General features: G+C 40.2%; 1 protein-coding gene across 1 annotated transcript in view; it reads right to left on the bottom strand.

The window, feature by feature from the left end:
- chrm4a (cholinergic receptor, muscarinic 4a) overlaps positions 1-18,195 on the bottom strand; it is a 56,962-nt gene extending 38,767 nt beyond the window's left edge. Inside the window, exon 1 of the mRNA XM_040014805.1 lies at positions 17,682-18,195. Within this exon, the coding sequence (XP_039870739.1) occupies positions 17,682-17,736 (55 nt within the window). The 5' untranslated portion in view covers positions 17,737-18,195. The remainder of the gene's footprint in view (positions 1-17,681) is intronic.
- Positions 18,196-19,363: the final 1,168 nt, after the last annotated feature.

Below are 19,363 nucleotides of genomic sequence, written 5' to 3'. Positions count from 1 at the left end.
GTGGATCCTCAACTTCCTCACAGACAGACTCCAATCAGTGAGGATGAGGAAGTCTCCCCCTCCATCTCACTCAGCACTGGAGTGCCCCAGGGCTGTGTTTGAAGCCCCCTGCTGTACTCACTGTACACTAGAGCAGGGCGATATGACCAAAAATATTCATCACGATATACATTTGAAAATTTGCGATAACGATATAACTGACGATATAACTGACACGAGACAAAATACTTTACAACTCCACAACTTAATTAGTGCAAAAAAACCATCAATGTATTTTCACTTAAACAAGCAGCTTTTTTTATGTGCATTAAAGTTATATAAAAATTTAACAGTGCAAATGCAAACTCCTCGCTGACAGTTTAACCAAAAGGCATTTCCAGTGGAAACTGGCCGACATATCCTCAGCATAACCATGTATAATATCCACAAAACTTAAAAAGAGGTTAAACACACACAATACGGTAATATTATGTTAAGCACAGTACGTATTATTGCACGAGGCTCCTGACTACGATAGCTGTAATGCTCCGACAATCCATCAACCCAGGCGGCTTCTTAGCTTAGCAAAGTCGTACTGAAACATTTGACAGATTTTCGAGCGCCGTGCACATAAAATCGTTTCGAGGTCAGTAAACACAACCAGAGTTCATACATAAGGCACACGGGATTATAAGGGGCTCTGTCGATTTTCAGAAAAATCAAAGGATTGATTTTAAGTGTGCCGTATTTTCCAAACAACACGGTAATAACGACAGCCCGCTAGCATGCGCTGCCAAAAATAGTGCTTTGTTGTGTATCTAACGGACGAAAGCTAAACCAGTTCCACACCACTGAAGCTGCAGCATTTATACAAACCAATTCTGGTTCATCTGTTTCATTCAACGATCCGCTTTCGCCTTTCTCATTCTCCGTCACCGCCATGCTTTTTCTGCCATGTGCGTATGAAAACAAAGACACTGTGCGCGCGTTTTACCCATATTCTATCGCCATATTTCATTTTCTTATCGTTGCCCAACATTATAGCGGTATTACCATGAACGGTTTGATATGGCCCAGCCCTACTGGCAGTGTTGCCAACTCCTCAGTAAGGAAAATCGCTATTGGTTGTCCTAAAAGTCGCTAGAAGTCGCTAAATGACGTTATCGCCTGATTTGCATAATTGATCATGCTAATCTAATTGTAACCTACGTTGTTGGAGAGAGAAATAACATCGTGGAAGAGACATAAAGTGAGTAAAAATGTCCTAAATGCATTTAGAGTTTATTTAGAACTACAAATTAAATTTCTTTTAGCAATTGTTGTTTTTTTAATGTCACAATTCCAACCCTGCTCCTTTACCCGGGCTTGGACCGGCAAAAGTGACCCGAAATAGGCGCTCTGGTGGAGTTACTTTGTGTGTGTGTGTTTATAAGTAGTTTTAAACCTTGTGATCCACAAAACAGCATAAGAGTAAAAGAAGAACTGACTGCGTTACAGCACCCGCTGCTTGTTGAGAGTAAAAGCGATACGAGCTTTCACGTCTTTTTTTTAGCGACTTTTTTTAGAAAAAAAGTCGCTAAAGGGTCTGAAAACTCGCTAAATATAGTGACAAAGTCGCTAAGTTGGCAACACTGCCTACTGGACACTTATGACTGTGTAGCCACATCGGACACCGCCTCCATTGTCAAGTTTGCTGACGACACTGGGAAGGGCTTGCGCTCCCTTAAGGCCAAAACAGAGCAAATGAGGAGGAGCTTCTTCCCCCAGGCTATTGGCGCCCTGAACCAGGTGTAGGACTGGACTCTTTCACACACATCACATCACCACACGCACTCTGGTTTTTCTTTTTGCACACTTCTTATAATTTATAATTTCTTTTTATTAATAATGTCTTACGTAAACTGTTATTTGAACATTTTTTACTGTAAATTTCTAAGTTAAAATCTGTAAATTTTTGTAGTAATCTGTAAATCTTACCGTCAATTCTTACTGTCATTTAATGGTCAGGAATTGCACAGCAATCAGCATTTCACCTCATGTCACACTCTGTATGGTTGTGTGTGTGTGACAAATAAAATTTGAATTTGAATGTGATTTTAACATTCATCTAGAATAACGACTGAAATGCTGAAAACAATTAGACTCAACTGTCTTTTGTTAAAATGGAAAGGAGGCGACTCCTTGGATTAATCATACGCTAGGTCTTGTTTTGACATGTGGCATAAGACACTGAGCATTTAACAGTATTTCACAAAAACCTTCTTTTGTCTAATCATTTCTTAATAACATTTAGACTACACAGAACTGGATAATTGATGTCATTACAGTAGATGTCTTTCTGAAAGGGCTCTAAGTTTAAGGAAATAATTCCTCTACTGTTGTCATGTGCCAAAACAATGCCAAGCAGCCACTTAAACTTTACGCACACAGAGGTGTATTATCTTGTTAATACTGTTGCATACTCACTACAAACAAAGCTGGACGCTGTGGCTGTACTGTGGCAAATCACAGATGGTTGACTCCCTGGTATAATTCAAACACATGTGCCTTTAAAGCAGATATAGTCTCCAAAGTGCTAATTAAACAAACATGTAGGACAGCCTTTTTTCACATGTGTAATATTGGTAAAGTGACACTGAACGAATGCATTTATTACACCTTGGAGTACTCTAATTCATTATTATCAGGATGCTCTCACATTTCCTTTAAAAGCCTTCAGTTGATCCAAATGCTGCAGCGAGAGTACTGACAGGGACAATAAAGAAAGATTTGTGTGTCATCATTAATAACTGCTAAACTCGGCCCCTCTCCCAGAGTGTGTTTTTGCTTTTAAAAGACATTTCAAAAAACAAAAAAATCGTTATACATGCTATATTTCTCAACAGTAGTTCCATCCAAATATGACCTAGTGTGTGGAGGCTGGGGGAAACACATGTAAAACCACCTATCTGCTACAGAGGTGTCATAGTGTCTGGGTCTTTGACTCGTGGTTTTGAGTTTTTGTTATGGACTCATGAGCCTTTCTTCTTGATATATGAAGTTATTTAAGTTATAGTTTCATATTGTTTAGTCTTGAGCTTAGTATTTCATAGTGCCTCTGAGTTATGTTATCTGCATTTCTAGTTTATGGTTTCTTGTGTGATTATGTTAGTTCTTTTTCATTGCGTTTTGTCATCAGCATCAGGTCCTTGCTTTGTTCTGTCAAGTTCATCTTAGTCCTGACCTGTTACGTCCCATTTTACTGTGATGGTCCCCCATCCCATCAGCTGTGTTCCCTGGTGTTTCCAGTCTCCAAACTTAACTCAATTATTGTCTCACACCAAAAAGCTGATTCTGTTCTAACACTTTATCATTGATCGATGGCACTGATCAATAGCCATTGATCAGTGCCATTCACAGAGTTGGGGAATGACTGCAATCACAATGTTGTAAGATGGTGAAAGAAACTTTTCTCCCACTGAAAATGCTACATGCAGATGAACCGAAACAACATTTTGTGGTTTACTTACCTGGATGATTGATCATGCATCAAGACAATTACTGTCTCAGATTTCCCTGCTTTTTGCTACTTTCTCCCACTTGCTGTATGTCTCATGTGTTTCTTGGGAGTTTTTTGTGCATTCCTAGTTTTTGCCTGGTCAGAGTTACTTTGTATTATGTATTTTCTTTACTTCACTGTAACAATAGAGCTATTTTTTAGTTTATCCTTTGTTCCTGAGTCCTGCATTTGGGTCTTACTCTGCCTCCACTACTGTCCCTGAGAAGAAGAAAGCTTTAAGAAATCTAAATGGATCAGATTATTATGGACAAACTAATGAATTATTCATTTAACTTAATACCTTAAAAATAACAATTTAATTGAGCTTCGCACTGAACTAATATTGTATAAATCAGCAATTTAAAAATAAAATAAGTTCACATTGAATTTAATTCTGTCTAGTGAATCTTTATTTGTTTAGTCATAAAAACTCTTTTTGTTGTTTTGACATCAATCAAACATGAAATACAGGAATAAAGTTCTTATCTTCTGTTTGTTTCCCAGAATCTGTTGTTGGACTGACTCCAGACTCCAGTACAAGAACCAACAAGGATTTCTGCAATCACATTCAACTCTCCATCACTTGACTGAAAGCATTCTACTGATGTAGTAAAACTCAAGTACAGAACTAAAGTACATTTACTTGAGTGATGTCATTATGTCAGATTTTGAGGTACGTGTATAATTATTTCCTGTTTTTTAAAAATAGGCCACTACATAACCTACTAAACTAAACATAAATATAACCCACTAAACACTGGATGTTGGACAGATGCTCAGATTATGTCTATATTGGCTCCTTTGGTCCATGACCAATTCTGGACATCTATGTCCACACTAGGTCCACAATTTGAATGTCCAACATTGACCAAACTTGGACATCCATGTGATGTGCAACATTTGAACATTGAACTGGGTAATTTTGTGGATGTCATGTGGACGTCTATGACAGGTGTAGGAAATTTACATGAATTATAAATGTAATATTTTTTTATTTAAAAATATTAAACATTTTTATTTATTAAAATTTGTTGTATGTATGTATTTAGTAAGTTTAAAAGACCATTTGCATGATATATATGGTTTATTTTTACAAGTATCCTGTTTAATTGTGAAGAGCTCATGATTGTAAGACGAAGTGAATATGGCTATGATCAGTAGCTGGACTGAGAGAAGTAGCCACTTTGGTTCAGGGTGCCTCTTACTCTGTACAAGGGTGGATCCAGGGTCGGTGACTATCACACAAGCTGATAACTCTCAGAAACTTGTCCTCTGATTCAGTTGTAGCTTTGGGTCTGCCAGACCCAAAGTTATAAAACCTTTGACTGGTAGTGTATCTTGAAGATGAAACCAGTCCTATCTATCTAAGTAAAAATTGTGCATATTCAAGAATACATGATGAAGTCCACCCCCCCTTACAACGACCAGGTTCTGCGTCTGACCTCTGCTGATGTGAGGAAAACTCTTCGCAGAGTTAACCCACAGAAAGCTGCTGGTCCAGATAGCATCTTTGGGAGAGTGTTCAGAGAATCTGCAGACCAGCTGACAGATGTTCTCACTGACATCTTCAACCTCTCCCTGAGCACTGCTGTCGTCCCAATGTGCCTCAAGGCCACCACCATTGTTTCTGTGCCAAAGAAGTCCCCAGTGTCCTGCCTCAATGACTACCGTCCCGTTGCACTCACACCCATCATGATGAAGCTTCAAGAGGCTCATCATGAGGCACATTAAGACCCTGCTGCCACCCACACTGGACCCACTGCAGTTCGCCTATCACCCCAACCAGTCAACAGACGACGCCATCGCCACCACCTTACATCTCGCCCTTCAGTTTTTCAGACTTCAGTTCAGCATTCAACACAATCATTCCTCAGCACCTGATTGGAAAACTCAGCCCGCTGGGCCTGAACACCTCCCTCTGCAGCTGGATCCTGGACTTTCTGACGGAGAGACATCAGACAGTCCGGATCGGCAACAGCATCTCCAACACCACCACACTGAGCACTGGAGCCCCTCAGGGCTGTGTGCTCAGCCCACTGCTGTTCACTCTGCTGACTCACAACTGTGCAGCAATGCACAATTTGATCCACATCATCAAGTTCGCCGATGACACAACTGTGGTTTGTCTCATCAGCAAGAGTGATGAGTCAGCATACGGAGAGGAGGTGCAACAGCTAATGGACAACAACCTCTCTCTGAACGTGGACAAAACAAAAGAGATGATTGTTGACTTCAGGAGAGCACAGAGAGATCATTGCCCACTTAACATCAATGGATCCTCTGTGGAGCACCAAATTCCTTGGTATCTACCTCTCCTGGTCCCTGAACATCAGCTCCATAACCGAGAAGGCTCAGCAGCATCTCTACTTCCTGCTGAAGCTGAGGAAAGCCCAGCTGCCATCATCTATTCTTACGACCTTCTACAGAGAGACTATCAAGAGCGTCTTCAGCAGCTGCATCACTGTCTGGTATGGTAACTGCACCCTATCAGATCGCAATACCCTACAAAGGATAGTGAGAAAAGCTAAGAAGACCGTTGAGGCTCCTCTCCCCTCCATCACGGACACTTACAGCATCGGCTCCATCCACAAAGCCACCAGCATTGTTAAAGACCCCACACACCCCTCATACACACTCTTCACCCTGCTGCCTTCTGGAAAAAGTACCAGAGCATCCGGGCCTCACGACCAGACTGTGGAACAGTTTCTTCCCCCAAGCTGTCAGGTTCCTGAACACTCAGTGACTGGACTGACACACACACACACCTTCATACACGTCACTACCAAGCACTTATCACAATCACAATACTCAGTATTTTGCACATTGCACTTTACGTAGTCCTGTGTTTGTCCGTTATATGTCATATGTAGCACCAGGGTCTCGCAGCAACGCTGTCTCATTTCACTCTGTACTGCATCACTGTACAAGGTTAAAATGACAATAAAAGCCACTCGACTTGACTCGACTTGTTTATAGTTTCAATTAACCAAAATTGAGGGAGAGAGCTGGGGGCAGCTGTCTGTCAGGAGTGGCTAGTGTCATCGTAATATCTTGAAAACTGGTTGTACATTAATTAAACTGCTGCTGTACATTAATGTTAGTTTATCAAACTAACATTTCTGGCATTAACAAGAAACTACAGCAAAAGTGCTCAGTCCTTAAATCCACCATGCACAGATACTATGGAAAGAACTGCCCACTGTTTTAATGAAGAGTCTTGTGGTATGTGGAAGTTGGGATCATCACTTTGTCACTTTGGACTTTGTCTATTTTGGGCCTCAGGGGACTCATTTATTATCATTGCACCCTGAAATGCAAAATGTTGATGCTTCTCAGGGTGAGGCAGGAGATCAATGCAGGGGAGTGGAACCCAGTCAACTTGGAGCAGGGACAAACAGTAGGACCACAGACTCATCACCAGTTGGCTTTCATAGATGTTGCCCCAATTGGTATCCACAAGGGCTGTGAGATCCATAACAATTGCGATAGATTAGATTTATATTAACATCATGGGAAGGCTAGGCTCTGGATTTAACAGCGAGCCAATGAAGGGAAGCCAATATAGGAGAAATCTGCTCCAGGTAAACAGCAAGACCAGTATCTAACAAGACTGTTTGTTTGCCAAAGCCATGACTTGAGTATATGGAGCTTGGTCATGCTGAATTGCTGCACTGAGTCTGTTGGGAGATTTTGAGTTTTGTGTCATGTTTATTTGTAGCTTCATTTAAAGGAAGAAGAGCTTATGAGTTGTACAACTGCAGAATAGGAAAATGAGACATTGCGTGCAGAGAATATGTGCTATGACCGTTAAACGCCTTTTTACTGTTTCAACAGATAAGCTAACTCCTTTTAAGGAGTTGTTATTGAGTTCTGTACATGCCACACCTATTGCTGTGAAAGCTGTTTTGAATATAAAATAAAGGAGGTACTGACGCCCCGCGCGATTTCCTCTGTGACACATCTAGTGCACACAGAACAGATGGTGTCGGGGCATCGCCCATGTACATGCAAAATCTTTGAGTCTGTGTTTCTTGCCTCCTAAGAGTTTTCTCCTCACAGAGTCATTTTGCATTTGCTTTCAGGCTTGTGCAGCATATTTACAAGTAACATTTTTAATTATTAAACAAATGTTTCGATTTCAGCAATCCAATCCAGTATGACATCATAGACACAAAAAATAGTTTTCATGTATATGTTTAACATTTATTGGGAATAAATACATAAAAAAGTGCTTGTATGAACTGGTGAATGAGGCATGTTGTATAGCACTAGCAGTGTAGAAAAGCGGTATCTGAGAACCAGTCCACAGATGATCGTGGCTCATTTCCTTTCCCGTTCCCGTGGGCAGACTTGGCTGGGGAATGGAGGTTAGTGGTGGCGTGTGGTCAGCGACCCCCCAGAGGAGAGGTAGTGCAGTGGGTTCAGGGAGCGGTGCCAGGGAGGCTGGCAGGGCAGCTGGGAGCAATTTACTAATCACACCCTCCCTATTTTAATAGGACTGGAGAGGGGAGCTAACTGGAGACAAGGCAGCTGGAAAGCTGCAGGAGCTCACGAGTAGATGTCACCATTGTAAATAAATGACCACTGCATGTTATCTAATGCAGCATTTCTAAACAGCTATGATAACATTTCATAAGCCAAAACATGACTGTGTTTATTGGAAAATCAGCAGATCAAACATGATGCTCAGAGCATTGTCGTTTATTTCTCCTTCTTTTTTTCTTAATTACATTTAGTCACATCTGATGCTGTTTTTACTTTTTTAAAAACCACATTGACCAATACTCATGTCGTGGTTACAATATCTGACACTAGATGAATTTATTAGCATTACAAAGGTTTAGCTGGTTGTGATGACTAGAAGAATGAAGAGAAACCTTCCTGTAAGTATTGTTCTTCCATTTAAACCATAATTTGCCACAGCAATCATACCAGAATAAAATTAATGCTTTTAAAATCTTTATTTTGTGATCAACATCAGTACTCTCAGTCCCAAGTTGTAATGGAACATAATGGAATGAGTGTTGTTTGATTTTGTCAAATACAAAGGGCTTTTACACAGATACACTGAAACTGGTGTTATCTGCATCCCATCCAGGATGTAGATACGGTCTGATCCAGTTCTGGTTACTGAGAAAAAGGCTCTTTGTTCTGTCTCTATCAGTGCATTAATTGCCTCTCCTACATAATTATGTACTACACATTATTTTACACCAACTGATGTTCAGACATCTCTAATCTGGAAAACATTTAATCGTATTAGAATGTGTTTGTCTTTGTAGAAGACATGTCAGGTAACAAAGAGGCTTAGTAAACAAAAAACAGTAAAAAAGATTCATGGCATCATCACTTCCTGCCATATCATTACTGTTTCAATGAGCTGCCATACTATGTGTAAAGTACTGTACATTACACAACATCAACACATATTACATATTAACAAATAGTTTTAAATTTAAACAGAAAAAGAAGGCAAGATTAAGCAGCTATTACATATTAGTAAATCTGAAGCACTGTTCTGGGCCCCTTGCACACATCCTCATCGGCTTGATGCCAAAACCCTGTCCTCTAATTCCACTATCACTCATTTTGATAGCAGCTTACTGGGAATGTACCAGTAATAATATCTGCAGTTAAAAAAACACTCATTCAGACACAAATGCACAGCCTGATGCAACATTGTATAATCAAAAGGCTGTAAAAAGTAGGCCATTACAAAACAGAAGTGGTGTAGCTGCTGTTCACAATCTGACAAAAAATAAATAAATAAATAAATAAATAGTTCCAGTACTTATTTATCATAAATACTTGAAGTAATATCAGTAATATCATGCAGTGACAGTAGGGTTAGTGTGGAAACTCTAAATTGCCCACAGGTGTGAATGTGAGTGCGAATGCGTGTCTGTGTCTATGTGTTGGCCCTGTGACCAACTGGCGGCCTGTCCAGGGTGTACGCTGCCTCTCGCCCTACGACAGCTGGGATAGGCTCATGCCCCCCCGCGACCCTGAGAAGGATAAGCGGAAGAGGATGGATGGAATTGTAAATTACTTCTTGGCCTATAATCTGTCAAACAGACCTTCTCTCCTCTCTCAGCCCTCGGTATTTCTCTGGCTTCTTGTGTTCATTTCCTTGATGGTGGTATAGCCACATCTATCACTACGGCCGTCTTCTTCTGCTTGTCCATCACTACTATGTCCGGTTTGTTGGCCATCACCAGTTTGTCTCTTTGTATCTGGAAGTCCCCCAGGATCTTAGCTCAGGTCTGTCTCCAGGTTTGTCCAGTCACTGGTAGGATTCTTGATGTCAGCCATCTTCTATCTGATGGTGGTCCTGTGCAGGAGCCTGTTCCTCCCAATAGTTCCTCTCTTTGTTCCTCTTCTTTCTCGGGTTTCTGCTGCCAGATGTATTGACTAAGCACATGATGATCAGTTGTCCATCTGGCTCATGAATGCTTGTTGTCTTATCCTGGACAGTGGATCTGACACTCACTGGTCCTCGACCTCCTTCCTTTCGCTTGGCGTACAATCTCAGGATGCTGGACTTACCCTCCATAAATGCTATATATATATATATATATATATATATATATATATATATATATATATATATATATGTGTGACTTTTGTTTTTACACTGAGAAACATTGTAAATGACTTTTTGACAGGCAATGGCTTTTTGGCGCACTAGCAGGAGGAGGAAAATAGCAGAGTGGTCTACAGCTTTTGAGAAGTGGAGATATGGAAATTACTTTTATTATATCACAAAAGGACAAGAGCATGATGGTAAGGTGCAAACTGTGTTTCAGCAGAAACTTCAGCGTGCTACTTATACAGCTTCTGCACAGATAGCTTTGCTACCACAAAGCTAGCCAAGAACCCAGAGTGATATATGAAAGCTGAGTGCATGCCAACCCAAGCCCAGCAGCCATACTCAACAGGTATTAAAGGCAGCAATGAGCAGTCAAGCTTGCAGTGTTGTAAGAATCACCGTGGTGTTGGTCTATTAGTCTATTTGGGCTGGTTTTCAGTTTTGGTTTGTGTTGCTGAGTTTGTGTTCATATGTAAAACCTAAAAGAAATATTGTCCTTGTGTAGGGATTTGTTTCAGTGTGCGCGACTGTAAACCAACGTTTATACTGTTAATTGGTAATTTTGTCATATTATGAAACAATGAAAAAGTAATTAGCCCTGCGACAGACTGGCGACCTGTCCGGGGTGTACCCTGCCTTTCGCCCTATGACAGCTGGGATAGGCTCCAGCGCCCCCCGCGACCCTGAAAAGGATAAGCGGAAGCGAATGGATGGGTGGATGAAAAAGTAATTTAATAAATAGAGTAATAAATTCCTTTCTTTGGCAAGTAGTACATAATGAACTGCATTACTTTTAAGAAAAGTCACAAGTAATATGTACTTTTGAATTTTGTGAACATTTTCCTGAAAAGAAGCTCGTTGGAAATCCTCCTCAAGTGACTGATTTAAGAATAACTACTGAGAACAGGGTAGACTTCAGGTGAAAACAAAGTACATCTTCCTTCTTAGGTCTAAACTGCACCAGCCAAGCTGATCCCAGACACTGAAGACAATGTTTATGGACTCATCAGATGGCTATTACTCCACCAGTAGTGTAGTTTAACTCAGTCTACTGCCAATGTGATCACAGGATATCACACTAATTTTGTTCCTCTTTACAGTACTGATGCTTTGTGGTCAGCAAGAGCAAAAGGCTTTCAGGTTTACAAATGTGTCAACTTTCTAGAAACCCTTAAAATGTTGTCAAGAGGAAAGAGGAAGAAAAAGAGAGAGAAATGTTCTACTGTTCTCTTACATTTTCAGTCTTAATTGATTTAATCACATGCTCTAAATGGAGGCAAGATCCTGCTACACTTGGACACCACTCAGAACCACTCTAAATCTGTGAGAGGATGACTGATTTTTGATGTGTATGTACATTTTCTCCTCTTGGATTACAGAAATTTAAGCAAAACTCAAGAGACAGTAACAGGAAAGCAAAGAGAAGGAACTGAATGCAGAGGACCCAGCCGTGCAGATTGCTACATTCTGTTTTTAAATGCAACTATAAGCATTTAGGTTGCTTGCTACACAAGCAGGAAAGGAATTTGAAATCTAGGGACCAAACAAAGGAAACACAGGTATGATTGTTGTATAATGCCGGGATAAAGTTTGTACCTGGGCCGTTTAATTTTGATGTCTATCTCAACATCAATGGGACTCAAAATGAGCAGGTAAGGAGGGTGTGTGCAGACAGGTGAATGGAAAACAATGGAAAACTGAGGACATCTGGTGGGTGGACAAGGTGAGACAAGATGTACGGGGCAAAATAAAAGACAAAAGCAGGTCTCATGACTGAGAGAGTAGAAATTCTGCAAGTATTTTCTACATGTAATTTGCTAAAATTTGCTAAAATATTTATACATTCACAAAAATACATCTTTTTTGACTGTGTCTTGATGCATGCTCAGTCATCCAGGTATGTAAATTCCAAAAATATTGATTCTGTTCATCTGGATGTAGCATTTTCAGTGGGAGAAAGTCCATTGTTCATTCAGTGGGCTGTTTGTCATTGTGCAAATGTACTGTTTGTAAAGTTGAGGAAACCTGCAGTCAGCTGAGACTGAAGAAGTCAGTTGGATGAGTGTTGATGTGCCATCTCCTCCAGGATGGCACATCAACACATGCCACTGGCCCAAGGTTGCTGTGTCTCCCAGTAACGTCTCAAGAGCATCGAGGAGATTGTAGGAGAGCTAGACAGCAATGGAAAATCATTAACCATCTAACATATTCAGCATGACTGGTTTGGTCAGTGATGGTCCGGGGAGGCACATCCATGGAGGGACGTACAAAACTATAGGCTAGGCAACGGCACCCTGACTAGGGGAACCCAGGACAAGCTGCACCAGCATGGGGTCTCACAGTATGTCCAAGATGCATAATAATACCTGGAGGATGAAGGAATTGATACCACTGACCGGCCCCCCACACTAGCCTCACCTAAATCCAATAGAACAGCTTTGGGACATGTTTCAGTCCATCTGACCCCCCCAGCTTACAACTCAGATGATCCAGGAGCTCAATGATGCCCTGGTCCAGATCCGGGAGACCCCCAGCACACAACTGATTGTCTCATTAGGAGAATGCCCCGACTGGGCATGCATACAAGTACGTTGCAAACTACTGAGTAGTTGGTATGAATGTCTAAATGTAGCATTTTGAATTGCTGCGAGGAAATTCAAAATGAATGAGCTTGCCTCATCATTCTTCACTTCATTATTTGGGGTGTCGTTGAATTCAGTCCTCTCTAGGCTGATAATTTTCATTTCTGTCAATCAATGTGGCCTCTTCTTACTTCTGTTTGTGTTGAATTCCCTCCTAAAGTATTTTTATTATATTCATTAAACTGACTATGAGTTGCTGTAAGCTGTTTAGACTGCTTAAGTGGTATAATTCTGCATATTGCTGCATTTCATCATAAAAATAATAATATATCCTTTACATATAATTACATTTATTGTTATTCATGTGGTGCTTTATAATTCTATTCAGTGCCATATCCCCTACAGTAGGTTCATTTCCCCACACTCACTTCCAGCTCTGGTAGATAACGCTGGTAAACTAATTTAATAGAAGTAGAGTGATTTCAGCTTTTATGAATGATAAATCTTCCCACATTCCAATTTTTAGAGAGCTTCTCACATAAACATTAGCAATGATCTAGTAGGCCTAGAAGCATCTTTTCTCAGTTAGTTTGTATTGTTTAGTCAAAGGATAAGTATCACTGCTCACCGACCAGTTTTAGGAGGTGAGATCAATCTTTTATACCCAAGAATAAATTTGGAAGTACATACTAAGACATTTTAGACAATATGATCTCCATAAAAAAAACAACAATATATTGAAATAAATACACAAATGAAAAGAACAACAAAACAAGGGATCGAGTTAAAGTAAAAATCACTGCTCGGGGTAATTAAATATCAAAATTGTGTAATATGTAAAGAAAGCTTTGATGCTGATTCACTACAGGAGGAGAAAAGTGCCTCGGACACATTTATTAAGATCGTGTACAGCATAAGCTTATCTAGCTTCTCATGTGGAATTACAGATCTTAGATTACTGGTATATTTCTTCCCATAAACTCGATTCTGTTCATCTGGACGTGGCGTCTTCAGCGGGAGAAAGGTTTCATCATCCAGGTGACTTCTTCAGTCTCAGCTGACTGCAGCAGTTGTCCTTCTTCTCTCCTGGATCACCTGGACCTTTCTTCCCAGCTTTGACAAACATTCAGCTTAGATAACCACATTTACTCAGGGCCTGTTCGATGGGATTTTCTGGCTGCTGTGTCTGTGGGGATGGTGTTCGCTCTGTGCTGTAGCGTCCTGATGACACCCATCAGCTGCTCCAGTCAAGGATGAGAGTCACACCTTAATTACTGATCCATATGCGTCGGCTAACAGTACACATCAACTTTTAAATGCCCCCCATCACTGATGGGCACTGATCTCATGGAAATGTGGGGTTGCTGTTATGGTTCTGTTTCAAAGGCCTGTATTTTCAGATCATTTATTACATTAAACTATAAAGGGTGTTTTCACACTAACGTTTAGTTCTTCAGAAGTACATTTTACTGCTTTCATTTATCACAAATTGTGTTTTCTTTTACCTGATTATACAGGATACTAAATCTGAGTTCTTTCTATTTCTTTAGCTTCTCACAGTTGCCTCAATGCCTCAGCTTTATTTGCTAAAGAAATGTCATTTTAGCTTGATTACTAAGGCAGTTAGTAATCAGACTTCTTCTGTCACTGCTGTGTGTGGCTAAGAACCCCCAACGTCAGGCAGGGCATTGCCACAAAGCATGCTCATATTTCAGGTAATTTCCCAAAAGCACACATTACACTTATTGTCTCACATAAGTTGTTTTTTTGTTTTTTTAATTTCAACATATTTTATTATGTAACATGTATTTACATAATACATGTTACATAATATGTGTGAAAAGTGTTGCCCCTTCCTGATTTCCTAGTGTTTTCCATATTTATCAAATCTACATGTTTCAGATCATCAAACACATTTTAATATTAGACAAAGATCATCTAAGTAAATACAAAATGCATTTTTAAGTGATGACTTCATTAATCAAAGGAGAAAAATTACCCAAACCAACCTGGTCCTGTGTGGAAAAGTAATTGCCCCTATTGTTAAATCATGATTTTACTTTGATTTGCCACATTTTTTGGAAAGCTGAGTTCAGTTTCACTAAACACACTCAGGCCCGACTACTGGCAGACCTGTTGAATCAAGAAATCCCTTAAATAGAACCAGTCTGACAAAATGAAGCAGTGAGAGCCCCACTGGCTCTCTTACTGAACCACAGTGAGAGCCATTATCCACAAATGGCGAAAACATGGAACAGTGGTGAACCTTCCCAGGAGCGACCAGCCAACCAAAAATAACTCTACGAGCACATCGATGACTTATGGAGGTCACAAAAGAACCCAAGAACAACATTAAAGAACCGCAGGCTTCACATCTCAGTAAAGGTCAGAATTCACGATTCAACAATAAGAGAGAGACGGGGTAAAATGGCTACTATGGAACAGCTTAGAGAGAAAACCATTGCTGACCAAAAAGGACACAAAGGTCTCACATTTGCACAAAAACCCATCTCGATGATCCCCAAGACTTTTGGGGAAATATTCTATAGACTGGTGAGACAAAAGCTGAACTTTCTGGAAGGTTTGAGTCCCATTACATCTGGCATAACTCTAACAGCATTTCAGCAACATTAAAAGATGGTGGTTGTAGTGTGATGGCCGGGGGCTGTTTTGCCACGTCAGGACCTGGAAGAGTTTTTGTGGTAAAGGGAAACATGAATTCTGCTGCCTCCCAAAACATCCTGAAGGAGGATGTTCAGCCATCAGTTGAAGTGCATTTGGGTTCTGCAGCAGGACAATGATCTACACCAACACCACCACCTCTGGATGTCTTGATGCATGGTCGATCATCCAGGTGAGGAAATCACAAAAAGTAGTGTTTCAGTGGGAGAAACATTTTGTTACTCAGTGACTTGGTTGGGGAAACCTGCAGTCAGCTGAGACTGATGAAGCGACGAAATGTTTCTCCCACTGAAAACGCTACGTCCACAGGAACAGAACCAACGTTTTGGGGTCCACCTGTTGGAGTTTCCTAGTCCTGACCTGAATCTGACTTATCCCTCCACCGTGTTGTAAAGAACTCATTGCCGGTTACATCACTGTGGCTGTTGCTGCTAAGGGTGGCCCAACTACTTATTAGGTTTAGGGGGCAATCACTTTTTCACACAGGGCCATGTGGGTTGGATTGTTTTCCCCCTGATCATAAACACCTTTTAGAAACTGCATTTTGTGTTTACTTGTGTCATCTTTGTCTAATATTTACATTTGTTTGTTGGTCTGAAATATATAAATATATTTCAAAATATACAAATAGGAAATCAGGAAGGGTGCAAACAATAAACACAGTGGTGTGAAAAGACCACACTGTATTTATTTGTTCAGTTTTTGTTTTGCACGCATGCTTGTCAATATGTAACAGTACTCAGCTTTATATAAGGAAGTAAGACTTTGTGTTTTCTACAGTGTATCTGAAGATGTTGTGAACTGTAACACTGGTAACGTTTCCCCTCACTGCATAATAACCTATCAGAATAACAAAGGTCTTTTCACACTAATTCATATAACTACAAACGCATAAAAACAAAAGCTTTCTCTGTTAATAGCTTAAGCAGTAGACACATCAAAGCAATAAACATTCTGTACCACTGCTGAAAAACACAAAGATTTTTCTCCAGTTTACGCACATTGTCTCTGCTTACATAGAACCTTAAGTAGGTCATAAAAGCACTTTATTTTACACAAAATGTTTGCAGTCACCAGCAACCTGGGCTTTGGTATCTTGCTCAAGGGCAACTGGCACTTGGAGATGCCAGGAAGCAAACAGCCAACCCTGCAATTAACAGATAACCTGCTTCTGTTATATGAGCCACAGCCACCTTTGTGCATGGCTACATGTACACACACACAGACATATTCTAGTTAGTTTAATCTACATGTCAAATACAATGTACATGCATATAAGCAGAACAAAGACTCCCCCCTCTGTACAGTGTAAATAGGACAGATCGGGAAAGAGAGAAGATATGAGAAGCAAAAAGAAGGAGAAGATCAGATAACTTACTGATGGGGGGAAGTTGATGGGATAAACAGGAATAAATGGTGAGGAGAGGGGTTGTTACATCGACCCCCTGATGTTTTTATCAGGAACTAAAAGCTGTCAGTTGTCCTATTATATTTATATTGGAACTCTTTTTGCATTTGAAATGCTGTTCTGTACGTATAATATAATATATAGCAGCATAAGCACTCAGGAAAGAGTGCTTATGGATATGAACCTGATAACAGCATTTCATTAAATCTAACCTCCCCCCCAAGGATGTTCATGTGAATATTAAATCACTTACCTGCTGATCAAAGCATATTTTATTAGTTGAGTGGGCATATTACTGATAATAGAAAAATATGAAAGCGTAAATACAGCTCTTATTTATTTACTGCAGTTCAGTCGCACAGTGTGTCCATCCTTAACAGTGTGTGTATGTTAGTCGTGGAATTTTGCGATGTTATATTAATTATTAAAATGTTTTCATTTTTGTTCATTCATAAATCAAAAAAACGTACTTTTCATTGTACATTAATTCACTGACTTGTATTTCTGATACGTATTTTCTTAACATTTACCAAAGGGCTGTGTTATTGTTATATGCCTTACCATATAAAGCGCCCTGTTGTCATTTGGCGCTGTATAAATAAAACTGAGAATAATTTAGCGGGTCTGGCTGTTTAAACAAGGCTGCTGTCGGCTTTTTCGTATCTGTATAAAATCCATTTAAATTACGCCCAAGACGTCCTTAAACTCACTTCACCCACCTTTTCAGGAAGGCATAAACCGCTGTGACAATATTTCTTTACAAATCAATGGACTGCACAACTGATGACATTTATATGGAAGACCTGTATAGTTTTTGTCCTGTAAGTCATTTAACATCACACGCAAGTGAACATACTCAAAGCTTATTGGCAAAGCAGAAAAATATTCCCAAAAATCACTCACCATTGATGTTCCAGAGAGGCTGAAGCCCTCCAACTCCGTTACTGTCGTTACTCATGATTCATGGCGCTGAACCGACAACAGCCAAGACGAGACTTTTCTCTCCCTTCTTTTCTCTTTTTGCTCTCGTCCACGTTGTTTTTCTTTCTCCAAGTTTTCTACCCACTGTCACCCTTGCGTAGATGATGTTATCCTCCGCTCCGCTTTTCCGTCAAGCACACTCACAGTTCACATTATGTTCCTCCTGCTTCTGTTGTGTTTTCTCTTTAACCAGTTTTCATAGTGTAGTTTCCCTCCCTGGATGCGTTTTCTAAGAATAATAATAATAATAATAATAATAACGGCGACAAAAATAAATTAACAGCTGTTATAGGCTTAACACCTATCCATATCCCAGGCTTCGCTCATTGATCGCAAATCCAAAACGTGCCCGCTCAGCTTCAGCCACAGGGTTCTCGTTCTCGCGCGCACCGCACGTTCGTTCTCTCACAGCCTGTAAAGAAGGAGCGCGAGAGAGGAAGAGAGACGGGAAAGACTTGTGATGTCATGTCCTTCAGCCAATCCCGGTAAATAACTTGGCATTGAACGTTGACTCACAGTGCTGTTGTACCAAAATGTTAGTTTAGGGATGCTAAAAAGTCACTCCTGAGAATTAGCAGGTTGATATTCTCTAGTCTATGTGAAATACTTTAATTTAAAAACATGAAGTTCAGCTCAGTGCATTTTTTTTTTACTAAATTTGTGGTTAAGTTTGCAAAAGCTGGAGATGGGAAAGCAGAGAAAGGAGAGCTGTGATAAGAGCAGAGAGGAGTGGGGAAATGCATTTTCGTGCATTCAGCGAACTAAAGAGTTTAGAAATGAGGCTGTTTATAACCAGCAAGTAAAAACCAAATGTTATCAGTTTTCTTCCACAAGGAGTGAAAATCATTTGCAAGAAATACTGCTTCAAGCCATAAACTACCATAAACCCTTCACTATATCAACCAGCTGTCTTTGTTTCACTCATCTGAAATGAAATAGGTCCTACCCTTCAAAGGAGCCCAGCTGATGTTAAGCTGTCACTGTCAGCACAGTAAGTAGCTTTAATTGTGACAGAAAAAAGAAACACACAGTGTTTGAAATAAATTAATCACTAAAATATTAGACAACAAAAGAACATGTGCCCCAAAAGTGGCCTCTTTCTCTGCTCCATCACCTTTTTCTGAGCAGTTCTGAGCATCTCAGCTGAACAACTGAGGTGGGCTGCTAATCACAAGGAGAGTGGAAATGAGAGAAATAATGACGACCAAGCTTTACAGCTTGATGAACTAGCAACTCGTGACAATGTTACAAGTGAAATACTTCAGCACTCTGGTAAGCCAAGTTAGCACATTAGAGCATATTCTATTAATAAAATGGTAATGTTAGATCCCTTCCAGCTACAGGATATTAATGTTTTAAAGACAGACACTGCAAATGATGACACGTACCTTCCACGAACCAGCAAATGCTGGAGAAAGCACTGAGATGATGTCGTTAAGAGGTTAGACTGAGAGGCTGATGTCTCAAAATGCAGAGGGCAGTTATGTGATAAAGACAAAACAACACTGCTCATGCTGTGCAGCACCCACAGCCTAAAGTTAATTATTGCACGTTCCAAAATTACAGAGCAGCGTTTGAGTCTGTTTGCGGTGCTTATTTAAGTC

Source organism: Simochromis diagramma, unplaced genomic scaffold, assembly GCF_900408965.1.
Source record: "Simochromis diagramma unplaced genomic scaffold, fSimDia1.1 OVJJ01000165.1, whole genome shotgun sequence".
NCBI classification, from domain to species: Eukaryota; Metazoa; Chordata; class Actinopteri; order Cichliformes; family Cichlidae; genus Simochromis; species Simochromis diagramma.
Note: the sequence above shows the minus strand (reverse complement) of the source record. Positions and strands in the feature narration are given on the sequence as shown.